This window comes from Strigops habroptila, chromosome 10 (genome assembly GCF_004027225.2).
Source record: "Strigops habroptila isolate Jane chromosome 10, bStrHab1.2.pri, whole genome shotgun sequence".
In the NCBI taxonomy this organism is placed as follows: Eukaryota; Metazoa; Chordata; class Aves; order Psittaciformes; family Psittacidae; genus Strigops; species Strigops habroptila.
In genome coordinates, this window is record NC_046359.1 from 19960755 (window position 1) to 19982362 (window position 21608).

Sequence of the window (21608 nt, forward strand, 5' to 3'; positions counted from 1 at the left end):
TTCTTTTTCCCCTTTTTTCCTTTCCGCATAGGAGTGTATGTACTTTCACTACCCTCTGCTATAATGCTGTGGGCTGAAGGCTTTAGGAGGTTGGCACATAAAATCTTACTTATCAAAATGAGAAGTATTTTGCTGAGTGACCTTCCCAGTTTTCTGGAGATGTCATCTATTTACGGTTGTAGCAGTGCCAAGTGGAGTGGTTTCTAAAACTGAACAGCAGTCAATTTATTTTCAGGTACCACTCCATTTGGGATTGCAATTAGGATAACTAGAGCTGCTCTCCAGCACAGGAAACTGGGAAGGTCATGCTGCCAAATTGTTGGCATCTTGATGAAGGACTGTAAACTACTGCTATAGCTACTGGTTAGGCCCAGATCATATGGGCCTAACCAGAACGAAGTAATTATGAAGTCCTCCCAAAAGATCATGAATATTCATGGATCAGTTACAAACATTTGAAGTTAATTTTCATTTGAGAAAATAATCCTAGTATTTCACTCTCAGTACGTATGAATTGTAACACTTCTTGCAAGCACAGGGCAGAGCGCTGTTGCTCACTGCCCAGGCTCACAGGAGCCACTGTGTGCACAGGGCGGGCTGCCTCTGGCTGGGCAGTGCGGGAGTGGTTGGTGCAGCATTGAGCAGCCTTTCTGTCCCGCTCCAAATTGCCATGGTGTATTCACCAGTGTGGCTGCTGAAAGGTCACCTAACTGTGTGGGTAATGCAAGAGTTGTGACGGGCTGGTAGGTATGTGCTTGTTTGCACTGAAAGGGGAGTTGTGGTGGCTGCTTCCCTGCCTTCTCTGCATGGGCTGTCACTGATGGTGGCTCTTTAGCCAATGACACTGGCAGCAGCTGAGCTGCAGGGAGCTGAGGCCTTCTGAAAAACAACCCCATTGCTTAGCCTCTTGAATGCGGAGTGGAGAGCATTGCTTTAATCACCCTACTGCTTGACCCTGTGGAGGCAGAGGGAGCTGGGGGCAGCAGTACCGCAAGCAAAGACACTGAACAATGGGAGTGGATCCTGCTCTTCCTGCTGATGGAGGGGTGTTGGAAATGCCCTTGTTGGGTGTCTCTTTGCTGTGCGCTTACCTGATGTGAAGGTGGTTTCCAGAATGTGTCCTCAGCAGATTGGCAGGGGATGTTTCCTCATGCTTCTTTCTTGTGTGTTTTCCCCTATTGCTGCTCTATGGGCATGGGCACTGGCTAGCCACACTCCACTCTTTCCCTTCCCAGTGCTCCTGCTGTGCTTTCAGGGTGCAGGCAGGCTGAAGGAAATGGCGAGCAAGCTCCTAAGCTGCTCCAGTTGCTCTTCCATAGCAGATATGACTGTTGCCTCCTCATATAAAGCAACCAAATGGCTTCGTAGAGATAAGTTGAACCAAACTTGTGGTTGCTGTAATGCTTCCAAGTAAGGGAGCCAAAAAAGGAGAGGCAGGGTGGGGAGGGATGGCTTTATACTTCGCTCTGTGTGTGTACTTTGGTAGAAGTTAGCACAGAGCCTGGCTGCATGCAGAGTCCTTAAATTATTTAAAATCTGGATCATTAGTGGGAATTTTTAACTGGTTTAACTGTGGGAATTTTTTTTTCTCCTGTAAATCACAATATTTATTGCATACATTTTCTTAACCAGTGGCATTGCTGGTTTGGGGAATCTGGCTCTAAATCCAACATGAAGTTGCTGAGCCTAATTAGCTCCCTGGATCAATTGAGCTTCTGTTTTTCAGCTAGAATTTATTAGGAGCTGGCACTATAATGAGGCAGACCACTAGGATCCTTTTCCTTTTTTATTATCTTTGATTAGCTTTGTTTGTGTTGTTTTAATTCTTGCTTGTGAATGATGTTTGGCTCTGTGGTGAGAGTTGGAGTACAGATGGGAGAGAGATCATTTTGTCCATTTTTAGAGCAGTCCTCTCTCTGAAACCATCACTGGTCTCCAGCAGAGCTGTGCTCCCAACCACCTCCTCCCTCCCACCCCAACACTTGTACTTGTTGTGACTTTAAAGTACATCTGGATTTCTGAGCTCTCATTGAGGTAACACACTGACCTGTAAATAACAGTTTATGTCTTTAGCTTGATATTGCCATGCACTCTTTAATACGTAGGTAAAAGTGAAGCTGTTGTGTGATAGTGACTGCTTTATTGTAAGATATTATGTAAGATATTGTAAGATATTATTATTGTAAGGTCTATTATGGATAAGCTTGAGTTGCTGAGATCACTCAGTGGGACCTCCAAAGAGTGGGACACTTCTATGTCATTTTTGCATAACAGGGTCCTTGGCTGTTTTGTAGACTGTTTAAGTTTCATCAGCTTTGGGACCAACTTTTACGCAAAAGTTATAACTTTTGAATGAGCCCTTTTATGGTGTGATATTCAGTCTGTTTCAAGGAATCAGAGTAGCTGCAGCTATTGAGGCTCCTTCTGTCATTAATTTTCTTTTCTGGTCTTTGCTGAAAAGAAACAAAAGATGCTATTTTGTGCATCTGCCACATGCTTGTGTATTGTCACGAGCATAAGGCTTGTTCTGCAATATGAGATTTGCACACAGGCTCTTAAAAGATAAGAATTTTAGGGAAACCCCCCTACATTTTGTATGCATTTTTTAATATTAGAATTTAAGTTTGTATTATCCCATACTTGGCTGCAGCAACACTTTTCTCCCACTCTTGACTGCTGCAGTGTCACATCCCTCCCAGATGTGGTTGTGATTTTGCCAGTACATGAACCTGAGCACAGTATCCCCTCAGTGCAGTACTTTCAGCTGGCTCCCCCTTCTCCCATGCAGTAAGCACAGCTTTCTGGGTTGCGTTGGTATGCTTCGTACAAGATAACTAACTGCAGTGGTGGTGGAAATTTCCACTTTGCTTAATTTTCCCTTTAAGGCTAGTCAGCTTCCACCTGGAATGAGTTCATTATTTCCCCAATGCCTCATTTCACCACGTGAAGGATTCCCTGGGTTAAAGGTCCAAAATGTTACCTATCTTTCTTCAACTGCCTCGCTTCGTTCTGCAAACAAAGCCAGGCTTACATGGCTGAACCACTGAGGGCTTTATCACTCCACCTGGCCTCATTTTGACTGTGTGTACACACATTGCTCCCATTTCCTCTCTCCCTCTATTGAAATTCTTAACAGAAAGGAGAGGAATAGCTAAGCAAACTATACTGGTTCATCATGAACTCAGCTGTTACACACGTGTAACATCCACTGTTGGGTTTGTGCCTTTTAAGCTATAAGCTGCCTCTGTAGAGATTATTTCCATGCAATAAGAGTCAAAACCAAATGGAGTATATATATGGTTCCCTTGTTATGCAAGCATCTATAACTATGAATAAAGCAGTGCATCAGCACAAGGGAGGAAAGTCAAGACTTCATGATCAAAAATCACTACCGTAGTTACTGAGATTTTTCCTTTCATATAACTTTATAAATAATGAGGTTACAAGACACCTGAGGGCATACATTATCTGATCCTGTAACAATAACACCTTGAGGGAGTTGACGACTTTCTCCTTTTGGCCAAGTGCCTAGGAAGACACTAAGGTATATGATTAATAGAGAGCACAAACACACACCCTTGCAATTCCTGAAGCTTAGTTATAATATTGTATTGTATCCCTTGTGGAATGTTATTATTTCTATTCCTGATGGTGCTGCTGCTGTCACAAAATAGCCAAAATCCTCGTAGCAGGGGGGTGAAAAGAAAGGGAAGACAGGAAATATTTGTTATTAAGGCGGGGGGACCTCAAAACAAAGCATATAATAGAATTGGCTAAATAATTGCACAGAAAGATCATTATTCCAAGACTTTAGCTGGATCTTCCTGTCTAATATTCCCTCCTTTTGTGGAACAGTTATGTGTTTGCCTCTCCCATACAGAGAATGAGATGCTGGGCAATGAAAACTGCAAATTTCCTGAGCATAATATATATTCTTATTGCTTCATTTTCTATTCATGAATTCTATTTTTCAGCCCTAAACAAAAGTGATTACCGTTTACCTCTTTTCTGTGTAGTTCACTTCAAACACATTGCTTGCACAGATTCTCATAAAGCTGAAGGACCTGACAGAGGAAGGTACTGCCCATGCTATGTCCCCTCACCCTGGCCTGCACCTCACCTGGGCAGCATGATGCAGTCAGCCATGCCAAATTATGGCAAGGTTATGGGGTTCCTCTGCTGGGTATCAGTGAGCAGCTGGGGGGACTCAAGTGGGGAGAGGGACCTTGGAGGTCAGGCAGTGACAGTGGAGGACATTAGTGGGAGCAAGAGATGAGAAAAGAGGAGATTAATACTAGGAGAATGTCTAGCAGTGATGCTGGAGACTGGAAGAGTCTGGTGCAGCTGGTTAGACCACAGCAGGATGAAATGGGATGTTCAAGTGAGGAGCTAGACCTTAGGATGTTAGGTGTGAGGATCATATTGTGAGAATGAGCAAGAAGATTGGATGAGGAAAGCCCGGGATATGCACTGGTAGAAAACAGGATTGTCTGATGAGAGAAGAACATTGCAAAAAAAGACGTGAAAACATGTGAGCACAGCTCTCCTACAGCACGGGAAAGGATTGTGCTGCTCCTAAGTCTTACTGTTTTTCTGCAAGCAGCAAATACTAGCAAAACCTCATGATAAATTGAGTCATGTCCTCTTTCTCTACTAGTCCACACTAAAGGTGGCAGCCAGCTGTTGCTGCCAGCTAGTCAGCTAGTTCGGCAGCTGAGGCTTTTTAGTACATAGGAAGGTTCCAGGCTTGCTGATGTCTTATTGAAGTGTAAACACAAATCCACGTGAAATTACATAAAATACATATAACAGCATTCAGATTGTGACATCAATCACTACAGGGGCAGGAAATGTCAAAATCAGGGTTCTCCAGGCAAACTTACTTTGGCTGCATGGGCTATATATTGTATTGTCTTTGCAGGATTTGCCCTTCTTTCCCCTCCCCAGTTATCTTTTCAAGGTAGATAAAGGGCCTGCTTCCTGCTTTAGGGATGAATCAGGGCTGTACAGCGAGGTTGTCAATAAATTCCTTCCCTAATTTGTAGCAGAAGTTTGAAGACACATGGACAACAGGACCGAGGGCTGTGGAAGAGAACAGAGTTATTCTGGGGGGAGCTCATACCGCCCTGAGAATTGTCTCTGCCAATGCATTCCTAAAGTTTTCAGAAGGCTACTAATTATATGTTCCTGGTTTTCTGGGTACACAGATTGAGAACCAGCCGCCCCATTTTCTCTGCAAGAGAAGTCAAAGCTAGCTGTATGTTGAATATAAAAGACTATATAATGCCCAGTGCTCTGAAAGATCAGTGCTTCACACCAAATACCTATACTTAGTGAAGTCTTCAATGCTGCAGGTATTATCAGAGGTTTATATACCTCACCTCAGAGGCATTCATCAGATACTGCATTGATGAGTACCACAGGAAAAACAACACAAACCTTTGAAAAAATCAGTCATTCTGGATTCAGAGCTGAGTTCGTATAGACCTAACAGTAGATAAGGCGTAAGTCTGCACATTAAAAGGCAAGGATTAAATGAAAGCCTGGACAACGTCTTGTTCAGTGAGCACTGTTTATCCTGTGCGGTGATTGAGACAGGAGTCTAGTGGTAAAGTAGTATCCAGTCATGAAATTAAAGAGTTTGATTTAATGCATATATAAGCAAGTGGGATTTATGCAACTTCCAAGGAAACATATCATGATCTTCACGAATTCTTCACTATGAGGGTTGTGAGACACTGGCACAGGTTGCCCAGAGAAGCTGTGGCTGCCCCATCCCTGGCAGTGTTCAAGGCCAGGCTGGATGGGGCTTTGAGCAAACTGTCTAGTGGAAGGTGCCCCTGCTCATGTCAGGGGGGTTGGAACTAGATGATCTTTAAGGTCCCTTCCAACCCAAACCATTCTATGATTCTATGATGTTGAATACTTCATTCTTCAATGTAAGATTCTGTATTGTTTGAATCTGGGTATAATTAATGATTCATGAGGAAGGAAAATACAGATATATATCAGGAGCATGAAGATGTACATTTTTCCTTCTTACTGAGCAAGTGAAAGGACTAATTTATACGGATTCTGGTTTGCATGGTGAAGTCTCTGAAGAGAAAAAACAAAGAGCACTGCTTACTGCAGCACCACCACATCTCAGTTTTGTGGAGGTTTAATACCTACTAGGGTTCCTTAAGGTAGCTATTGAGAAGTTCAGAAAATAGCACTACAAGTCCTTCAGTAGCTGCTGTAATTTGAGAAGGTGGAAATAAGGAGAAGGTAAGGGAGCAGCATGAAGCAGAGAGAGCTCCTCTCCATGTGGAGGGCTGCTACTCCATGGAATGAACTGGAACTTTCTGCCTGGCAATCTGCACAGTTCTTCCTTTCTGGATCCTCTCTACATACTTCCTAAAGACATCTGAGTTTAGTGTCCTGCCCCCAGGCCTCCTGCCTCTGGACTTTTCCAAAAATAGAGCTTTGCATACTTTATTTTGGGGTTTTACCTGTTGCTTTAGCCATGATGATCTAAGGAGTTAGGCAAGAAATTGTTTACAAGTAAGGGTAATGTATTTTATTAGATCACGTGATGCAGTTAGAAAAATGAGGCAACTTTTAAGTACTGAAAAAGCTACAGAATTGACTGATATACAGGCTTTGGAGTCAGAAGTGTGATATTCTGACCTCGTCTTCATTGTTCTCTGTGTATATTCATGATAGGTTATAGTAGATTTCTGCAACTATAAAAACATTAGTTGATGGGATAGACATGCATTTAAAATGAAGACACGTATATAAAATGAGGCCATAGTGCTGCTCTGGCATATAATTTTATTGCTCTTGGAGCAGAATAGAAATGGGCCATAGCATTCCTGAAGATCTCCCATCTTCCATAAAGACATTGGTGCATTTCACTATGCTGAGCTGGGAAATCTGTGACCTTCTGCAAGCCAGCCTTTGCTTAACATAATCAGCAACATGCACCCTGGAGCAGCAGCCCTTCCTGTGAGTTTCTTCAAAACTTCCTGTGTTTTAGTTTAGTTTGCACAGCTAGGAGATCAACAAAGACCTTCCTTCTCAAAGCTCTTCCAGTGCAGAAGTGCAGACCTTCTCATTGTAAAACCTGCTTTCACAAGAAATTTTGCTTTTGCAAATACCAGCTCATGAATCACCTAATGAAACAATTCACAGCCTTTCTTCTTTTCAGGCAGAAATGCCATGTCAGCATTCAGAACAGCAAAGTATCTACTTTGTGTCTCACACTGTCTGTCAAGCAAATTTCATTGAGACATCCAAAATATTTTACTAATATTTTACTTGATGAAGATAGGGTGAGTTAAAAATTAAGCCACACATTTTTGTGTTATTATGTCCTCTTAGATTTTCTTTCTATTCTTTAGAAGTTCGTAGGTGCTATTGTGAGAGATCAGTGAACCTTGAACAGGTGACCTGGTCTTATAAATGACAGTGTCCAGAATTGACAAAATTCTGTTTAGCAGATTTCTTCCACTTTATTTTATTTTTCAGTGTACAGTAGTGACACAAAAGCTAGTTATTTTGTCTGGGTGCAAAGTGAAGTTGATAGTCAAGATGCAGGCTGTGCTGACTGAGCAAACTCTGAAATTAGAAATTAGCATTGGCTAGGCTTATTTGCAGCTTGGTTTCAGGCTTTAATCCTAAACAATCTGCCCTTTAGTTCATATCGATGTATGTCAGAGAATCATTTGAATTATAGATAGGTATTTCCTCTGCATTGTCATTCTTCTTGTAAGTGTGTATTTCAGTACAAGGCAGATGGCAGAGATTATTTTATATTCATAATGCGTATACCTCTAAGAGAGCCATGCCGCAGTGTGCTGATGCTGGATGTATGGGTTATGTATTCTCAGGAGACCCACATGTTCAAAATGTATTCTTTTGCCCTTTCCCCTGTCGTCTCATGTTTTGCTACGATAGAAGCACTAGCAAATGAAAGGCTTGTTATTGATTTCTGTGCAGATGTTCATAATTTCTGTGTAACTCTGCATTGGGTGGCAATAACTGATGTACAAAATTTGACATCTTAATTATTCCTTGATGGAAAGGAGGGCCACTAACCTGAGATACAGCAGCTTATTAACTCTGGATCGGTAGATTCAAAGCAGCCTTAGGTCACAAGTGAAATGAGTGAGGCTGTCTCAATATAGTCTTTCTGGATGTTTGTTTGCTTCTCAAAGACACCAGATTGCCTTCAATGTAACTGGAGCAGACGGAAGAAGAAATCCTGAAACAAAAAATGTTTTACTTTTCCAGTGATCCCGGAAATTGCAAGTACTGGAAATCTCAAGAGAAGCACAGTTTATGAGCTTCCCAGGCTTATTGCTAGTTGCATCAAAATATGAATCCCAAATGCTATTGTTTACTCAATTAAAAAGAGAGGTTCAAGAATTTTTATGCCTGTCTGTCAATCCCATCCAGGAGGCATAGCTTCAGTTCTCAGCACTTTCAGCTTTATGCAGAGTTTCCACGAGCTGGAAAGGATAAGTGGACGACCAAGGGCAAGCAAGCGCCACTGGTCTTTATTAGATACTGATGAGTGAGCCCCAAAAATCTGATCCCCAGTCACTGAAGGTATTGCTATCATTACAACAGTGAAAGAAATTTCTTTAGCAATAGGTAAATGCCAGGCTGTTGCTGTCTTTGCTTTCAGCCATATGTAACTATCATCCACAACCTTTAATGTAGGAGAGGCTCTCTTCAGAAGGATGCCATTTCCCAACTAACCATCCAGTTGGCCTGTACACCTTGTAACTAAAGCTATCTTTAAAAATTATATGGTGCATTTCTGACTACAGGATTAGATGATCACCACAGAGATGTTATATATGCATCATTGTTCTGTTAAAATTCGTATTCTTAGTCCAGTCACAGACAACCCCACAATAAAGCATCAGCATTTCAAAAGCTATCCTATGTTGAACAATAGAGTAAATGGCAAGAACAGAAAATCTGATTTCTGCCTCAGTGGAAGAAAAGATCTAATATGAAAGAACAACTGTGTGAAGTTTTAAGGCTTGATTGTTTTGTATTTCACTGGCATGACTGGCAAAATTAATTTCAATGATTTAAGTATTATTATTATTGAGTTACCCAGTGCCCTAGAAGGCAAGAAGAAATTTGGGTTCTCTAATCTAATTCATTACCTTCTTGTCCTCCAGAGCTGGGCCAAAGTTTGCTTGCACACTATGCACTGGAAAAGGGCAGCAGTTTGATGTTTGCTGCAGTGGCTTCTTCACAGTTAGTCTGCAACACTGGTCTGCATTTCTGTATTGGCATTGGTAACAGTACAGAAGGACTGAGGCCAGAAGAAGACAGAAAGGGGGAACTGGGAATAGGAAAGGTGTTTAAATTGTGGTCCAGGGTCTTTCAGCATACTCGGCTGCAGAAATAACAGAGTGCAAACCTAAGGAAGAATACTAATTAGGATTCCATTAAAAAGAGAAAAAAATCTTGCTAAGACCCATCAGCATCACGGTGGTCAAAGTGAAACCTTGCTCACTAATGTAGCCTTAATTAATTTTATTTTACAGAGACAGCAAGCTCACCATGTTACTTCGGGAGTCCTTGGGGAACATGAACTGCCGCACCACAATGATAGCTCACATCTCAGCTGCTGCGGGGAACTACGCTGAGACACTGTCCACCATCCAGATTGCATCAAGGGTCCTCAGGATGAAGAAAAAGAAAACTAAGGTAAGACAGTGTATAACTCCCTTCTTGTAATGGTGGAAGAGGGAGGAAGAAGGACCCTGAATGATCCTTAGCAGAGCAGAGTGTAACAAAATCAGTAATTGATTCCAAAGTGTGTGGGTTGTATGTACCTTGTCCTAGGCAAGTGGCTTAGAGCACATAGCAGAGACTAGGAGGGGTAAGTGCTTCAGCTTCAGATACAGAGGAGTGTGTTCAGACATCTGCTATAGCAGGTTTGTAAGCTGGCCTCATTTAATGGTATAGCTGTCAGAGAGCACTTGTTTTCAGTTATGCTTTTAGTGCTAATGAAATAATAGGGAATGAAACTGCTGTAGAGTTAAAGAAAATTGGGATTAATTAAGAATTAGATTCTCTGTGCTTTTCAGAGAGAGCAGGAACAAAATAAATGCAAAGCAGTGTGTCCATCGCCAGTACTGATAATCCTTTTATTCCCACTGCTTCTAAATATGGGTGATAGATTTTCCAGGAATTAGAGTGAGGATGGGCTGTATCCACTTTCATGTTTTAGAGTTCTGGTTCCTTCTGTACAGTTTATGGTTTGAATTTGGCACAATGAGTGCCTATGGATTGACAAAACCTTTTTTGTCACTGTTTTGAAGAGAGACAAGTGAAGGAATTCAGTCCACACACCGTCACAGCAGTCTCCAGAGACCTCTGAGTACACGTTATACAATTCCATACACTGGTAATATAATCAAATGAGAATTTCATTTATTTTCTGTGCCTTGTGTAATGAGTTTTCTTGTTCCTCTTCACATAGTACACACACACACACAAAATCAGCAAAGCCTTTGACAAATATTTGATTTCTTTGGCTGGGCTCAATTAAGGAAGAGATCCAAATCCATTTGTTCAGTACTTTTTTTTGGAAGTCTCATGGTTTTGAGTGGGACACAGAGTTGGGGCATTGGGTTCTCCACTGAACACTTTCGTGTATTTGCTGTAGGGCTGTGGATAAAAAGCTTCAGAGTTCTGTGCCTTAGTTTAATTTCCCAGTTTAGATGTGACTGTGACCTTTTTGTATATGTGCTTTGCTCAAGGAGCTGTTTGCAATGCTGAAATGTCGTGGTCTCTCTCATATTGCAGTACACTTCGAGTTCTTCTGGAGGAGAGAGCTCCTGCGAGGAGGGCAGGATGCGGAGGCCAACCCAGCTGAGGCCTTTCCATTCTAGAAACACTGTTGACCCAGACTTCCCTATTTTGCATTTATCAAGTGATCCTGATTATTCTTCCAGCAGTGAGCAGTCATGTGACACGGTGATTTACGTTGGCCCCAATGGCACTGCCCTTTCTGATAAGGAATTGACGGATAATGAAGGTCCCCCTGACTTTGTTCCCATAGTTCCTGCTCTGCAAAAGACAAAAAATGAGGGGAGGTTGGAAGAAGTTAGTGAATCAGGGCCCAGCACATCTGAAAGAGACTGCCTGAAGTGCAACACCTTTGCAGAGCTCCAGGAGAGGCTGGATTGCATAGATGGCAGTGAAGAGACCGACAAATTTCCCTTTGAAGAGATGCCTGCTCAATTTAGCTCAAACCAGATGTCTAAGTGCTCTGTCTCAAGCCAGCTGGCAGAGCTTAGCCACTTACCAGAGTCAGATAAGGAAGATACGATGCCAGAATGTCAGTATTCTGATAGAGTAGCCAAGGAAAATATAAATGCAACACCCAGCAAAACGAAGAGAAATCACTCCCCTGTTCCTTCTGGAGCTCTTACTAATGTTTCAACTCCTTCTTCTCCCAGGAGTGTAACAGGCAGCTCTAGTAAAGAGCTTAGCTCTTGTCAGTTAGCACACAGCACCAGCTTGAGGAGCAGCAGAGAAGGTCTCAACACCTGTGGATTTGTGGAAGGCAAACCTCGGCCAATGGGTTCACCCCGGCTTGGCATTGCGAGCCTCTCAAAGACATCTGAGTACAAGCCACCAACTTCTCCTTCCCAGAGGTGCAAGGTCTATACACAGAAAGGAGTTCTGCCCAGCTCCACTCCCCCACCAGCTCCTCTGAGTAAGGATACTGGTATGACATCTAGTGAATCTTTATTGCAGCCAGAAATCCGGACCCCACCTGTAGGCATGAGCCCTCAGATCATGAAGAAGTCAGTGTCCTCCAGCAACGGGGATTTTGAAGAGACCATTCTTGATGAAGGTCAGCAACAAAGCATTTCTCCAGAATCCAAGAAGGAGATTCTGAGCACCACCATGGTGACTGTGCAGCAGCCGTTAGAGCTGAATGGAGAGGATGAGCTGGTGTTCACCCTTGTAGAAGAGCTAACCATTAGCGGTGTCCTTGACAATGGGCGCCCAACCAGTATCATCAGTTTTAATAGTGACTGCTCTGTGCAAGCTTTGGCCTCTGGGTCTAGGCCAGTCAGTATTATCAGCAGCATATCTGAAGATCTTGAATGTTACTCCAGTGCAGCTCCTGTGTCTGAAGTCAGTATCACACAGTTCCTTCCACTTCCAAAGTTGGGCCTGGATGACAAACCCCAAGATGATGGCAGCAGGCGCTCATCCATCAGCTCATGGTTGAGTGAAATGAGCACAGGGAGCGATGGTGAACAGTCGTGCCACAGCTTCATAGCCCAGGCATGCTATGGGCATGGGGAAGCAATGGCAGAACCCCCTGTATCTGAGTTTGCGAGCACCATACAAAGTGCCAGCATGATTTGTTTAAGTGACAAACAGAAGCCAGTGACTGACGACATGCTTATACTGTCAGAAATGGGGGAGGAAGCTTTTGGCAAAGTGCCACCCATCAAAGGCTGTAAAATATCAGCTCTAGGGAAAACTACTGTCACAATCAAAAATACTGCAAGCCTCAGCAGCTGTGAAGGCTACATCCCTATGAATACAAACATTACTGTGTATCCATGTATTGCTGTTAATCCCTTCAAAGCACAAGACACTGATGACGCTGTACCGGCAGTAACTGCAGACCCAAAGGTTGCGCATCCCCATGACAGGAGAGAATGCAGTGCTAAGAAGGATATCAAATTTGAAGATCCTTGGCTGAAGAGAGAAGAAGATGTAAAGAAGGACTACTCTGGGAGCAGCGATGGGCCAAGGCCTGACATGGCCACAGTCTCAGCCAAGGCTGAGCACAGCACAAAGCAGTCCCCAGTGGACAGGTTTAGCAGCAGCAGTGGGGACACCTCTATCTCCCCAGGGTCTGACAGTCTAAAGAGGATTGTGGATGGGTGTGAAGTGGCAGCATCTGGCTCAGCAACCCAAAGCCCTGTTCATTCCAGTGATGGCTTGAAGAATGGTAGCCTCCCTCGAGGGCTCCCGAAGGCAAGCAAGCTGGAGGAGCCTGACATTCACCTCCATCCTACTACCACTGACAGCAGTGGAGGCGGCTCTCCTGCCCTCCCCCAGTTTTCTAAGGCTAGCCTGGACAGGAAAATGGTCTCTCCCAAACACTGTGTTCTCACTCGTCCCAAAGGGACCCCTCCTCTGCCACCAGTCAGAAAGTCAAGCTTGGATCAGAAGAACAGAGCCAGCCCGCAGCACAGTGCAGCCAGCAGCACCACAAGCAGTCCCTCCAGCCAGCCCGGGTCCTTCCTGGCTAGCTTCCCTGAGGAGCTGAATGCCAAACAGAAAGGCCCTGGCATCGACAGCAACTGCGGCAACAGCAGCAGCAAGCTCTTCAGTGCCAAATTGGAGCAGCTCGCCAGCAGGACCAACTCCCTTGGGAGGTCCACGGGAAGCCACTATGAGTGTTTGTCACTGGAAAGAGCAGAAAGCCTTTCTTCCATGAGCTCCAAAATGAGCCCTGGCAAAGACAGCACCATGCCTCGCACCGGGAGGAGCCTCAGCCGTAGTGTCATGTCCTCACCCACCAACTCAGGCCTCTGCCAGTGGGCAGGTGCCTCTCCAAAAGCCAGCCAGTCAAAGATCTCTGCTGTCAGCAAGCTCCTGCTGGCAAGTCCTAAGGCCCGCAGCCTATCCACCTCTGCAACCAAAACTCTCAGCTTCTCAACCAAGTCACTGCCTCAGTCCGTCGGGCAGAGCTCCAGTTTGCCTCCAAGTGGGAAGAACATGTCCTGGTCAATGCAGTCCCTCAGCAGAAACCGGGGCTCCAGCCTTGCTTCTAAATTGCCCCTTCGGGCTGTCAATGGGCGGATTTCGGAGCTGCTCCAAGGGAGTGGCAGTGCCAGAGGCTTACAGCTGCGGGGAAGCCCAGAGACAGATGAGCGTGGGGGCCTTCCTGGAGATGAGAAGCCAGCTGTTCACATGCTGCCTTCACCTTACAGCAAGATCACCCCTCCTCGGAAACCTCACCGCTGCAGCAGTGGCCACGGGAGTGACAATAGCAGCATCCTGAGCGGGGAGCTGCCCCCTGCCATGGGGAAAACAGCCCTCTTCTACCACAGTGGGGGGAGCAGTGGCTATGAGAGCATGATGAGGGACAGTGAGGCGACGGGGAGTGGCTCTTCAGCACAAGACTCCATGAGTGAGAACAGCAGCTTCATGAGTGGCAGGTGCCGAAGTCTCAAAAATCCAAAGAAACGATCAAATGCAGGTAAGCTTGTGGTGGTGTGAGAGAAGGATGCAGACCAGAGCAGATAACTAGTATATGGTGGGGAGGTTAGCTCTAAAGGTGAGCTAATTCAGTACCAGCTATATCTCTTAGCAAAGAAGTGAGGCCAGTGTAAGTGTCCTGGGCTTTGAGTCTCTTCATTTTGCAACATGCACAAATCCTATGTGGTCGAATTGCCTTTGCAGTGGAGCCTCTCCCTCACCCATTTCACTTAGGTTTATTTCGCATGAACAGAAGAACATTTATCCCTAAAACTGGTTAGTATTGCCAATGGCAACCATATTCAAATGTGTTTCACCAGCACAGTATCAGAGTCTTGCTGAATAGCAGTATCTGTTGTGAGTCCACTTTTGCTCCTTGCGTGCTTCGGATACCCAAAAGTACAAGATGCCCTGCAGCTGACACCATCACGGAATTCCTTCTTCCCACCTAGAAGATGGAATAAAGTTGTGCCCATGCCCTTGATAAATGTCATCCTGCCTCTGAGACTCTTGGTTTTTAACTTTTGAGTTGAGACTCCTTCTTTTCCTAGTAATTTACTGATAAAAAATAATAAATTACATTAATAATAGTACATGGGAACTACTGTACTGCAGCACTTGCAAATCTGAAACTTTTTTAGTGATCATAGAAAGGATCAGGAAGACTTCATCGTTGTTCAGATATAATCCCCAGTAGCTTTCTCACTACATCAGGACTTTTTAATTAAATTGCAAGAGCCTCATGGGTCATACCAAGAGTCTGTGCAGTTGCAACTATTACATCTTCCCACCTGAACAAGTTTCAGAAAATTGTAGAACGGTGATGGGGAGCAGTTATCAGTTGGTGACCTCACCTTTTTCCTGGGTGCTGTTTTCCCAACCTGAAGTGTGAGTCTTGCCTAAGCTACATTTGGAAAAAAAGAAAAAGAAAAAAAAAGCATGTTGGCATTGGAACTGGAGCGCACAGGTACGTGAAATATCAGTGGCTACTTATCTTACGGTAGTGCTGGCTGTCCAAAATGTGTTATTCTCATAGAGTTCGTAACTCACCAGCCATTCCACTTGCTGGGATACTCAACTCTGGGATTCATTTGCAGTGAATGAACTGAGTAATGTGTAACTCTCCCTCTCTTTATGTTCTTGACTGTGGTAGCACAAAGAACATGTGCAGCACAGATGTGAATACAATAGATACTGCTATTAAAACAATATCCATAAGTGCATGGCTGATTGTACCTGTTTGGAGGATGCATCTGAAAGTGATCATTCTACATGGTACAAGCACAGGCCAAGTGATGACACAGTCTTTCTGAAGTTAACTTTGCATCCTATGAGAAAACCTCTTTCCTATCCCTTCAGTTTACATGGTAATTGATTTTCCTGTTTCTAAGGAGCTATTCCTATAATAGCTTCTTTCAAATATAAACTCTTAAATGGTAACTTGCAAGAAAATAGTTGGATGATTTGTATGTTGTGGAAAAGGAAGACAAAGCTGTCCACAGAGATGGCATTTGTGTGTGTGTACTGACAAATGGATTGTGTCTTGTGAAGAAGCTGCCCATATAATATGGACTTTTTCCACAGGACTTTTAGATGCAAAAAAGTATCAAGTTCTGTGAAAACAGGCAGCTGTGCAGATGAGGAACAGAGAGGGAATGGCAATCTAGATTTATTCTTAGTAGACACTAGAGAATATCCCCCCTTCTCTAGGGGAGATACTTTAAAAAAAAATACTCTGAGAAAAGCTTCAGGCAGAGATCCTTTAAACTCCAGAGTTCATCCCAAACAGTAGAAGATGAGGATTTATTTACTCTGATGCTCATAAAACTAGTTTCATTTCACTTTTCTCTGCTTTGATAACACATTGGAGGCTGGACAAGGCTGGAGATATGAAGGAGAAAAACATTGTCGTTGTGTTGTAATGGCAGGAGAGCTTCAGATCTGTGTTGTACTTTATACCAGGATTATATTTTGGCTCAAAACTTTGGCTTTTGATAGCCCCTGTGCAGGACTGAACATTGTGTCAATGGCCATGAACAGAGATTTATGAAGAGGGCTGTTTGAGACTCAGATTTCAGGTTGCTTCTGTAGCAATCTGGAAAACACACCTGGAGAGAACAGGCTTTTCCATGGTCTAGCCAGCCTTGAGCCTACCTGGCAGAAGAGTGACATTGGTTTGTTGTGCTGTGCAGGTATGCAAAGGCAGTGAACGAGGAGGCAAGCAGGATCCTTTCCGTAGTGGGGAACATGGGGAGTCTAAGCTTGCTGCTTTTTTGCTGCTGTGTAATATCTGACCTGTCTTTTTCACCAAATACATTTTTTTTGGCTGGCCAATAGTATAATATCTTTATTCAAATTTCTTGTGTGGGTTACTTCCTCTCTCCTTGGTCATCAATGTTGCACATATCTACCTGTCAATAGACTGTAATCTCTAGGGTGTAGGCTTTTCAGTGGAGGGCCTGTGTCCATAGAAGTTGCCTGCCCTGGTGGGCTCATCATAGCCTGGCACGTTGACCTTCCACAAAGTAATTTACAAAGCTTCTCTCTTAATTCAGCCAGTCACCTGGAGACATTCTGAGTGTATCATATCTGATACTTTACTTTTGAGAGTGATTCTCTGCATCAGCAAATAATTCCTATATTGTTTTGAATGACTTGTATTTGTGTATAAGTACAACCAGGGGTTTTATGCAAATTAAAAAAAATTAAAAATCTTTACCACCTTCCATATATCTAGCAGGAAACCACTGCCCAGAAATTAATAAGGCCTCACTTTCTTAGAACCCAGCTCCTGTTTGCATTTGGTCCTGCAGCAGTGAAATCATAGTTCTGTTTCGATGTGTTCGATAACATATAATTTTTCACATGTCAGCAGATTTATGATGGCATAAACCCAGGATTATGACTTCAATGCAGGAGAACATGGAGGAGCAGCTGAAATGTAAGGGAGAATAGAGCTGTTCTCAAATGTATTTTTATTGCATAATAAACAAAAAAAATTGCAGAGTTTTGCAATCTTTTATTCTCTGTAATATCTCCTTTCTATAGGTCTGTTCTAGTGTGAATGTTCTCTCTTAAGGAACACTTGTAATTGAAAAAGATAGCAGACAAAGGTTCTGAGCTCCTAAAAGACAGATATTATTTTAATACATAGTGTCAAGAGCACTGGACCTTTCCTGATTTGCAGTCACAGATCCACTGTGCTGTAATGGATATGGCACTATAGATATGCTCATTTAAGGTCAGGCAACCTTGTCCACTTTATTTATGATTATTATTAACAGAAATGCTAGCTGTCAGACACGATCAACATGAATCAGCCGAAGGCCTCTGTAAGAGAAGCTATAAAGAGTCTTTAAGAGAATCACCACAGATCTCACAATTACTTTTGAAGTTCTGAAGCACTTTTTTCTTGAGATTAAAATCTTGTCTTTCAATGCTCTTAAGTGTGTTATTTGTATGTGTAGGTGCTTCTGCCCTGGATGTCATACATGAAGAATCAGACCCACATTGACAGCTTTTGAAAGATAAAGTTAGTACATATCCTTCAGTGTTAGCCTTAGGTTAAATTTTGGGTTCTGCCTGGGTACCTGTACAGTTCACAGACAGCCCAGTATTGCGTGCACAAAATTAAAATAAAACAAAACAAAACAAAAAAAATTGCCTCTTGCATTCTGGTACCTATTGAAAAATCATGTGTTTACATCATGAAGCACATAAGCCTTTCCCCTGAAGTTAAGCTGTCCATTTAATAAACATTCCAATTTTTCTAGCATTTAACATTGGTCCTGTAATACCATGTCAGCATATATTGCCCCAAAGTGACTGCTTGTGGCAGAAACAGAGCTATTTAGCCCTGATCTATGGCTGTACATTTCAAAGCTTTGTACAGCAGCTCTTTAATCCACCCTGTGGTGTAAGTATTATTCCAGAGCCTACTTTACAGATGGAGAAATGAAGGCAGAGAACTTTACCGGCTTGCCCAGTGCCTACAGCTGAACGCTAGATGCAGGGTTAAATTACAGGTATCCTTGACTCCTAACCTCAACCTCAACTGATTTGGCCACACATCCTCCCCTGCCCTTGCTGAGCAGTGGAGAAGAGGGTTTCATTTGTTATTTTCTTTTTGAGTCAGGCCCTTCCTCCCTGTCTGCCCACAAGCATTTGTGCAACCGTGTTTTCTCTGATTTCTATGCTCACTCCATCAGCCTTTCCCCTGTAAGAAACAGTTGGCATGTCAGCCGTATTTCTGGCTCTGGTTCTAGTCTCCTCTCTCTTGGATAAGCAGTGCTGTTTTGAGCAGGTCGCTGAAGTGTTAGAGCATAGTTTGTACAGTCATCACTAGCACAGTTTTATCTTATTTTTTAATTTAATTTAATTTCAAGCACAATGGCCCATTGCTGCTCCATGGAAAGGCAATGATAAGGGTGCTTTCATAATATGTACTCCTGTATGTGGTAAGGAAATGCATTATCATAGAATCATAGAATCATAGAATAGTAGGGGTCAGAAAGGACCTCAAGATCATCCAGTTCCAACGCCCCTGCCATGGGCAGGGACACCTTGCCCTAAATCATGTGGTCCAAGGCTCTGTCCAACCTGGCCTTGAACACTGCCAGGGATGGAGCATCCACAACCTCCCTGGGCAACCCATTCCAGTGCTTCACCACCCTCACTGTAAAGAACTTCCTCCTTATATCTAATCTAAACTTCCCCTGTTTAAGTTTGAAGCCATTACCCGTTGTCCTGCCACTACAGTCCCTAAGGAAGACTCCCTCCCCAGCATCCTTATAGACCCCCTTCAGATACTGGAAGGCTGCTATGAGGTCTCTACGCAGCCTTCTCCAGGCTGAACAGCCCCAACTTTCTCAGCCTGTCTTCATACGGGAGGTGCTCCAGCCCTCTTACCATCCTCGTGGCCCTCCTCTGGACTCGCTCCAACAGCTCCATGTCCTTTTATGTTGAGGACACCAGAACTGTACACAGTACTCCAAGTGAGGTCTCACAAGAGCAGAGTAGAGGGGCAGGATCACCTCCTTCGACCTGCTGGTCACGCTTCTTTTGATGCAGCCCAGGATACGGTTGGCTTTCTGGGCTGCAAGTGCACACTGAAGCTGGCTCATGTTAAGCTTCTCATCAACCAATACCCCCAAGTCCTTCTCTGCAGGGCTGCTCTGAATCTCTTCTCTGCCCAACCTGTAGCAGTGCCTGGGATTACCCCGACCCAGGTGTAGGACCTTACACTTGGCTTGGTTAAACTTCATAAGGTTGGGATTGGCCCACCTCACAAGCGTGTCCAGGTCCCTCTGGATGACATCCCTTCCCTCCAGCGTATCAACCGAACCACACAGCTTGGTGTCGTCGGCAAACTTGCTGAGGGCGCACTCAATCCCACTGTCCATGTCGCCAACAAAGATGTTGAACAGGACCGGTCCCAACACCGATCCCTGAGGGACACCACTCGTTACAGGTTTCCAACTGGACATGGAGCTGTTTACCACAACTCTTTGCGTGCGGCCATTGAGCCAGTTCTTTATCCACCGAGTGGTCCATCTGTCAAATTGATGTCTCTCCAATTTAGAGACAAGGATGTTGTGCGGGACAGTGTCGAACGCTTTGCACAAGTCCAGGTAGATGACATCAACTGCTCTGCCCCTGTCCATCAGTTCCGTGGCTCCATCATAGAAGGCCACCAAATTGGTCAGGCAGGATTTCCCCTTAGTGAAGCCATGTTGGCTGTCACCAACCACCTCGTTGTTTTTCATGTGCCTTGGCATGCTTTCCAGGAGAAACTGCTCCAAGATTTTGCCAGGCACAGAGGTGAGGCTGACTGGTCTGTAGTTCTGGCTAAACTCCATTTTACCCAAGCCATATTTGTATCCTGGGAACACAACAGGTATGAGAGGGAGGCAGTCAGGATGGCAGATTAGGACTTGCAATATCTGTATTATATTCTCTGGTGTGCTGCTGGTTCTTTGTATCACCTTGGGCAACTCGTGATTTCTATGTTCTCTGGTTACCAGCTGATAAAACTAGATAATGGTGGTGTGAAAAAAAAAGTAGCAGCAGGGTCCTTAGGTCAGAATTGATACCCACCTGCTTTGTCCTCTTCGGCTTTGGTTTTTAGCATCTTTTCCCTAGTTCAGTTTGGATGTATTTGGGCATTACTTCAAAATATTTCTCAATGCAAAACATGACTAGATGATTTCAAGAGATGCAGCTTTGATGCTATCTCCAGGTTCTGCCTCCTGTGAGCTAATAGCAAAGCAAGAGCCCAGGCTCTGATGAGGTTTACCCAGTAAATCCAGGTCCTGTTTGCATTCTCAAGTAATGTGCACTTATGCCTTGTTACTGCCTTTTACCGCCCTCTCCTACAGATGTTATTCATTGGCTCCTGTCCTTTAAAATGTTTCTGAGTTGCCTGTAAGGAGACCTTCTCTGGGGACAGTAGAACAGGAGGGGTTCTGAGAACATTCATCATAGATAAGGCTTTTCATGGAGACTGCAGAGCTTTTCCTGAGGCTGTTTCCTTTACTGTTCCCTCTGGGACTAGGGATGGGTGCCAAAGAGAGTCCCTGTGCCATATGGCATTTAGACCTAAGGGCTGCAGTCTGTCACTGCTTGCAGTGGTCTGCCAAGACAGACAGACCTCTGCTGAGGAGTGTGTCTCCTTTGATTTCTCTAGTTGAGTTTTTTCAGAGCTGAGTCTGAGGCTGGAGCTTTTGTTGGTGCTGGGGCCAGTGCCAGTAGGTGAAACACTCAGGGTAGTGCTCTGTGGTCTAAGCAGGCTTGGGGGAGCAGCCAATACGCAGCAGTTGTAATGCACCAACCAGTGAGGACCACTGCCTGTTGGCTTTGTGCACAGACCCACTCAGCAGGACAGAGACCCAGGACTCAGGCAGGAGAGGAAGATGTGGGAAGGAAGGAGACAGTCAAAAAGGTGAGGCTTAGGGGAGAAAGTCCTTACCTGTAAAGTGCTTTGAAATTGTCTCAGTCTGGGCCTGTTCAGCCTTCCTGAACATTATCGGTGAGCATCAGAAAAAAAATCTAAGGGTTGCTACTGAAAGTAAGGCCAAGTAGAAACAAGACTGGGGGAGAATTAAGGTTTCTAAATACTGATTTGCTGAAGTTTAAGTTTGTGCCCTGAGTTGGAGTTGTGTATCTCAGCATTTGCAGGACCCTGCTTTTGTCAGTAAAGGATAGTATTGGTGTACACGTGTGTGTGTTTGGGCACATGCTTTAATCTTGTTTGTATGGGGAACCTGTCTCTGTATAGATAATTAAAGATTCCTGCTGCAGCATTTTATGGCCTTTGCAGTAAAGTTTCATGACTCCTTGTGGCTCTTTCTCAGTAC

The 21608-nt window shown here is 44.0% G+C and overlaps 1 protein-coding gene across 4 annotated transcripts in view; it reads left to right on the forward strand.

Moving 5' to 3' along the window:
* The window catches only part of KIF26B (kinesin family member 26B), a 305074-nt gene that overhangs the window by 265599 nt on the left and 17867 nt on the right, over window positions 1-21608 (forward strand). For all 4 annotated transcript variants that reach the window (XR_003993480.2, XR_003993481.2, XM_030499568.2 and 1 more), the window contains exons 11-12: window positions 9555-9717; window positions 10822-14254. Coding sequence is in view for 2 of the 4 variants with exons in the window: in XM_030499568.2 (XP_030355428.1) it covers window positions 9555-9717; window positions 10822-14254 (3596 nt within the window). In the remaining 2 variants the exon portion in view is untranslated. The remainder of the gene's footprint in view (window positions 1-9554; window positions 9718-10821; window positions 14255-21608) is intronic.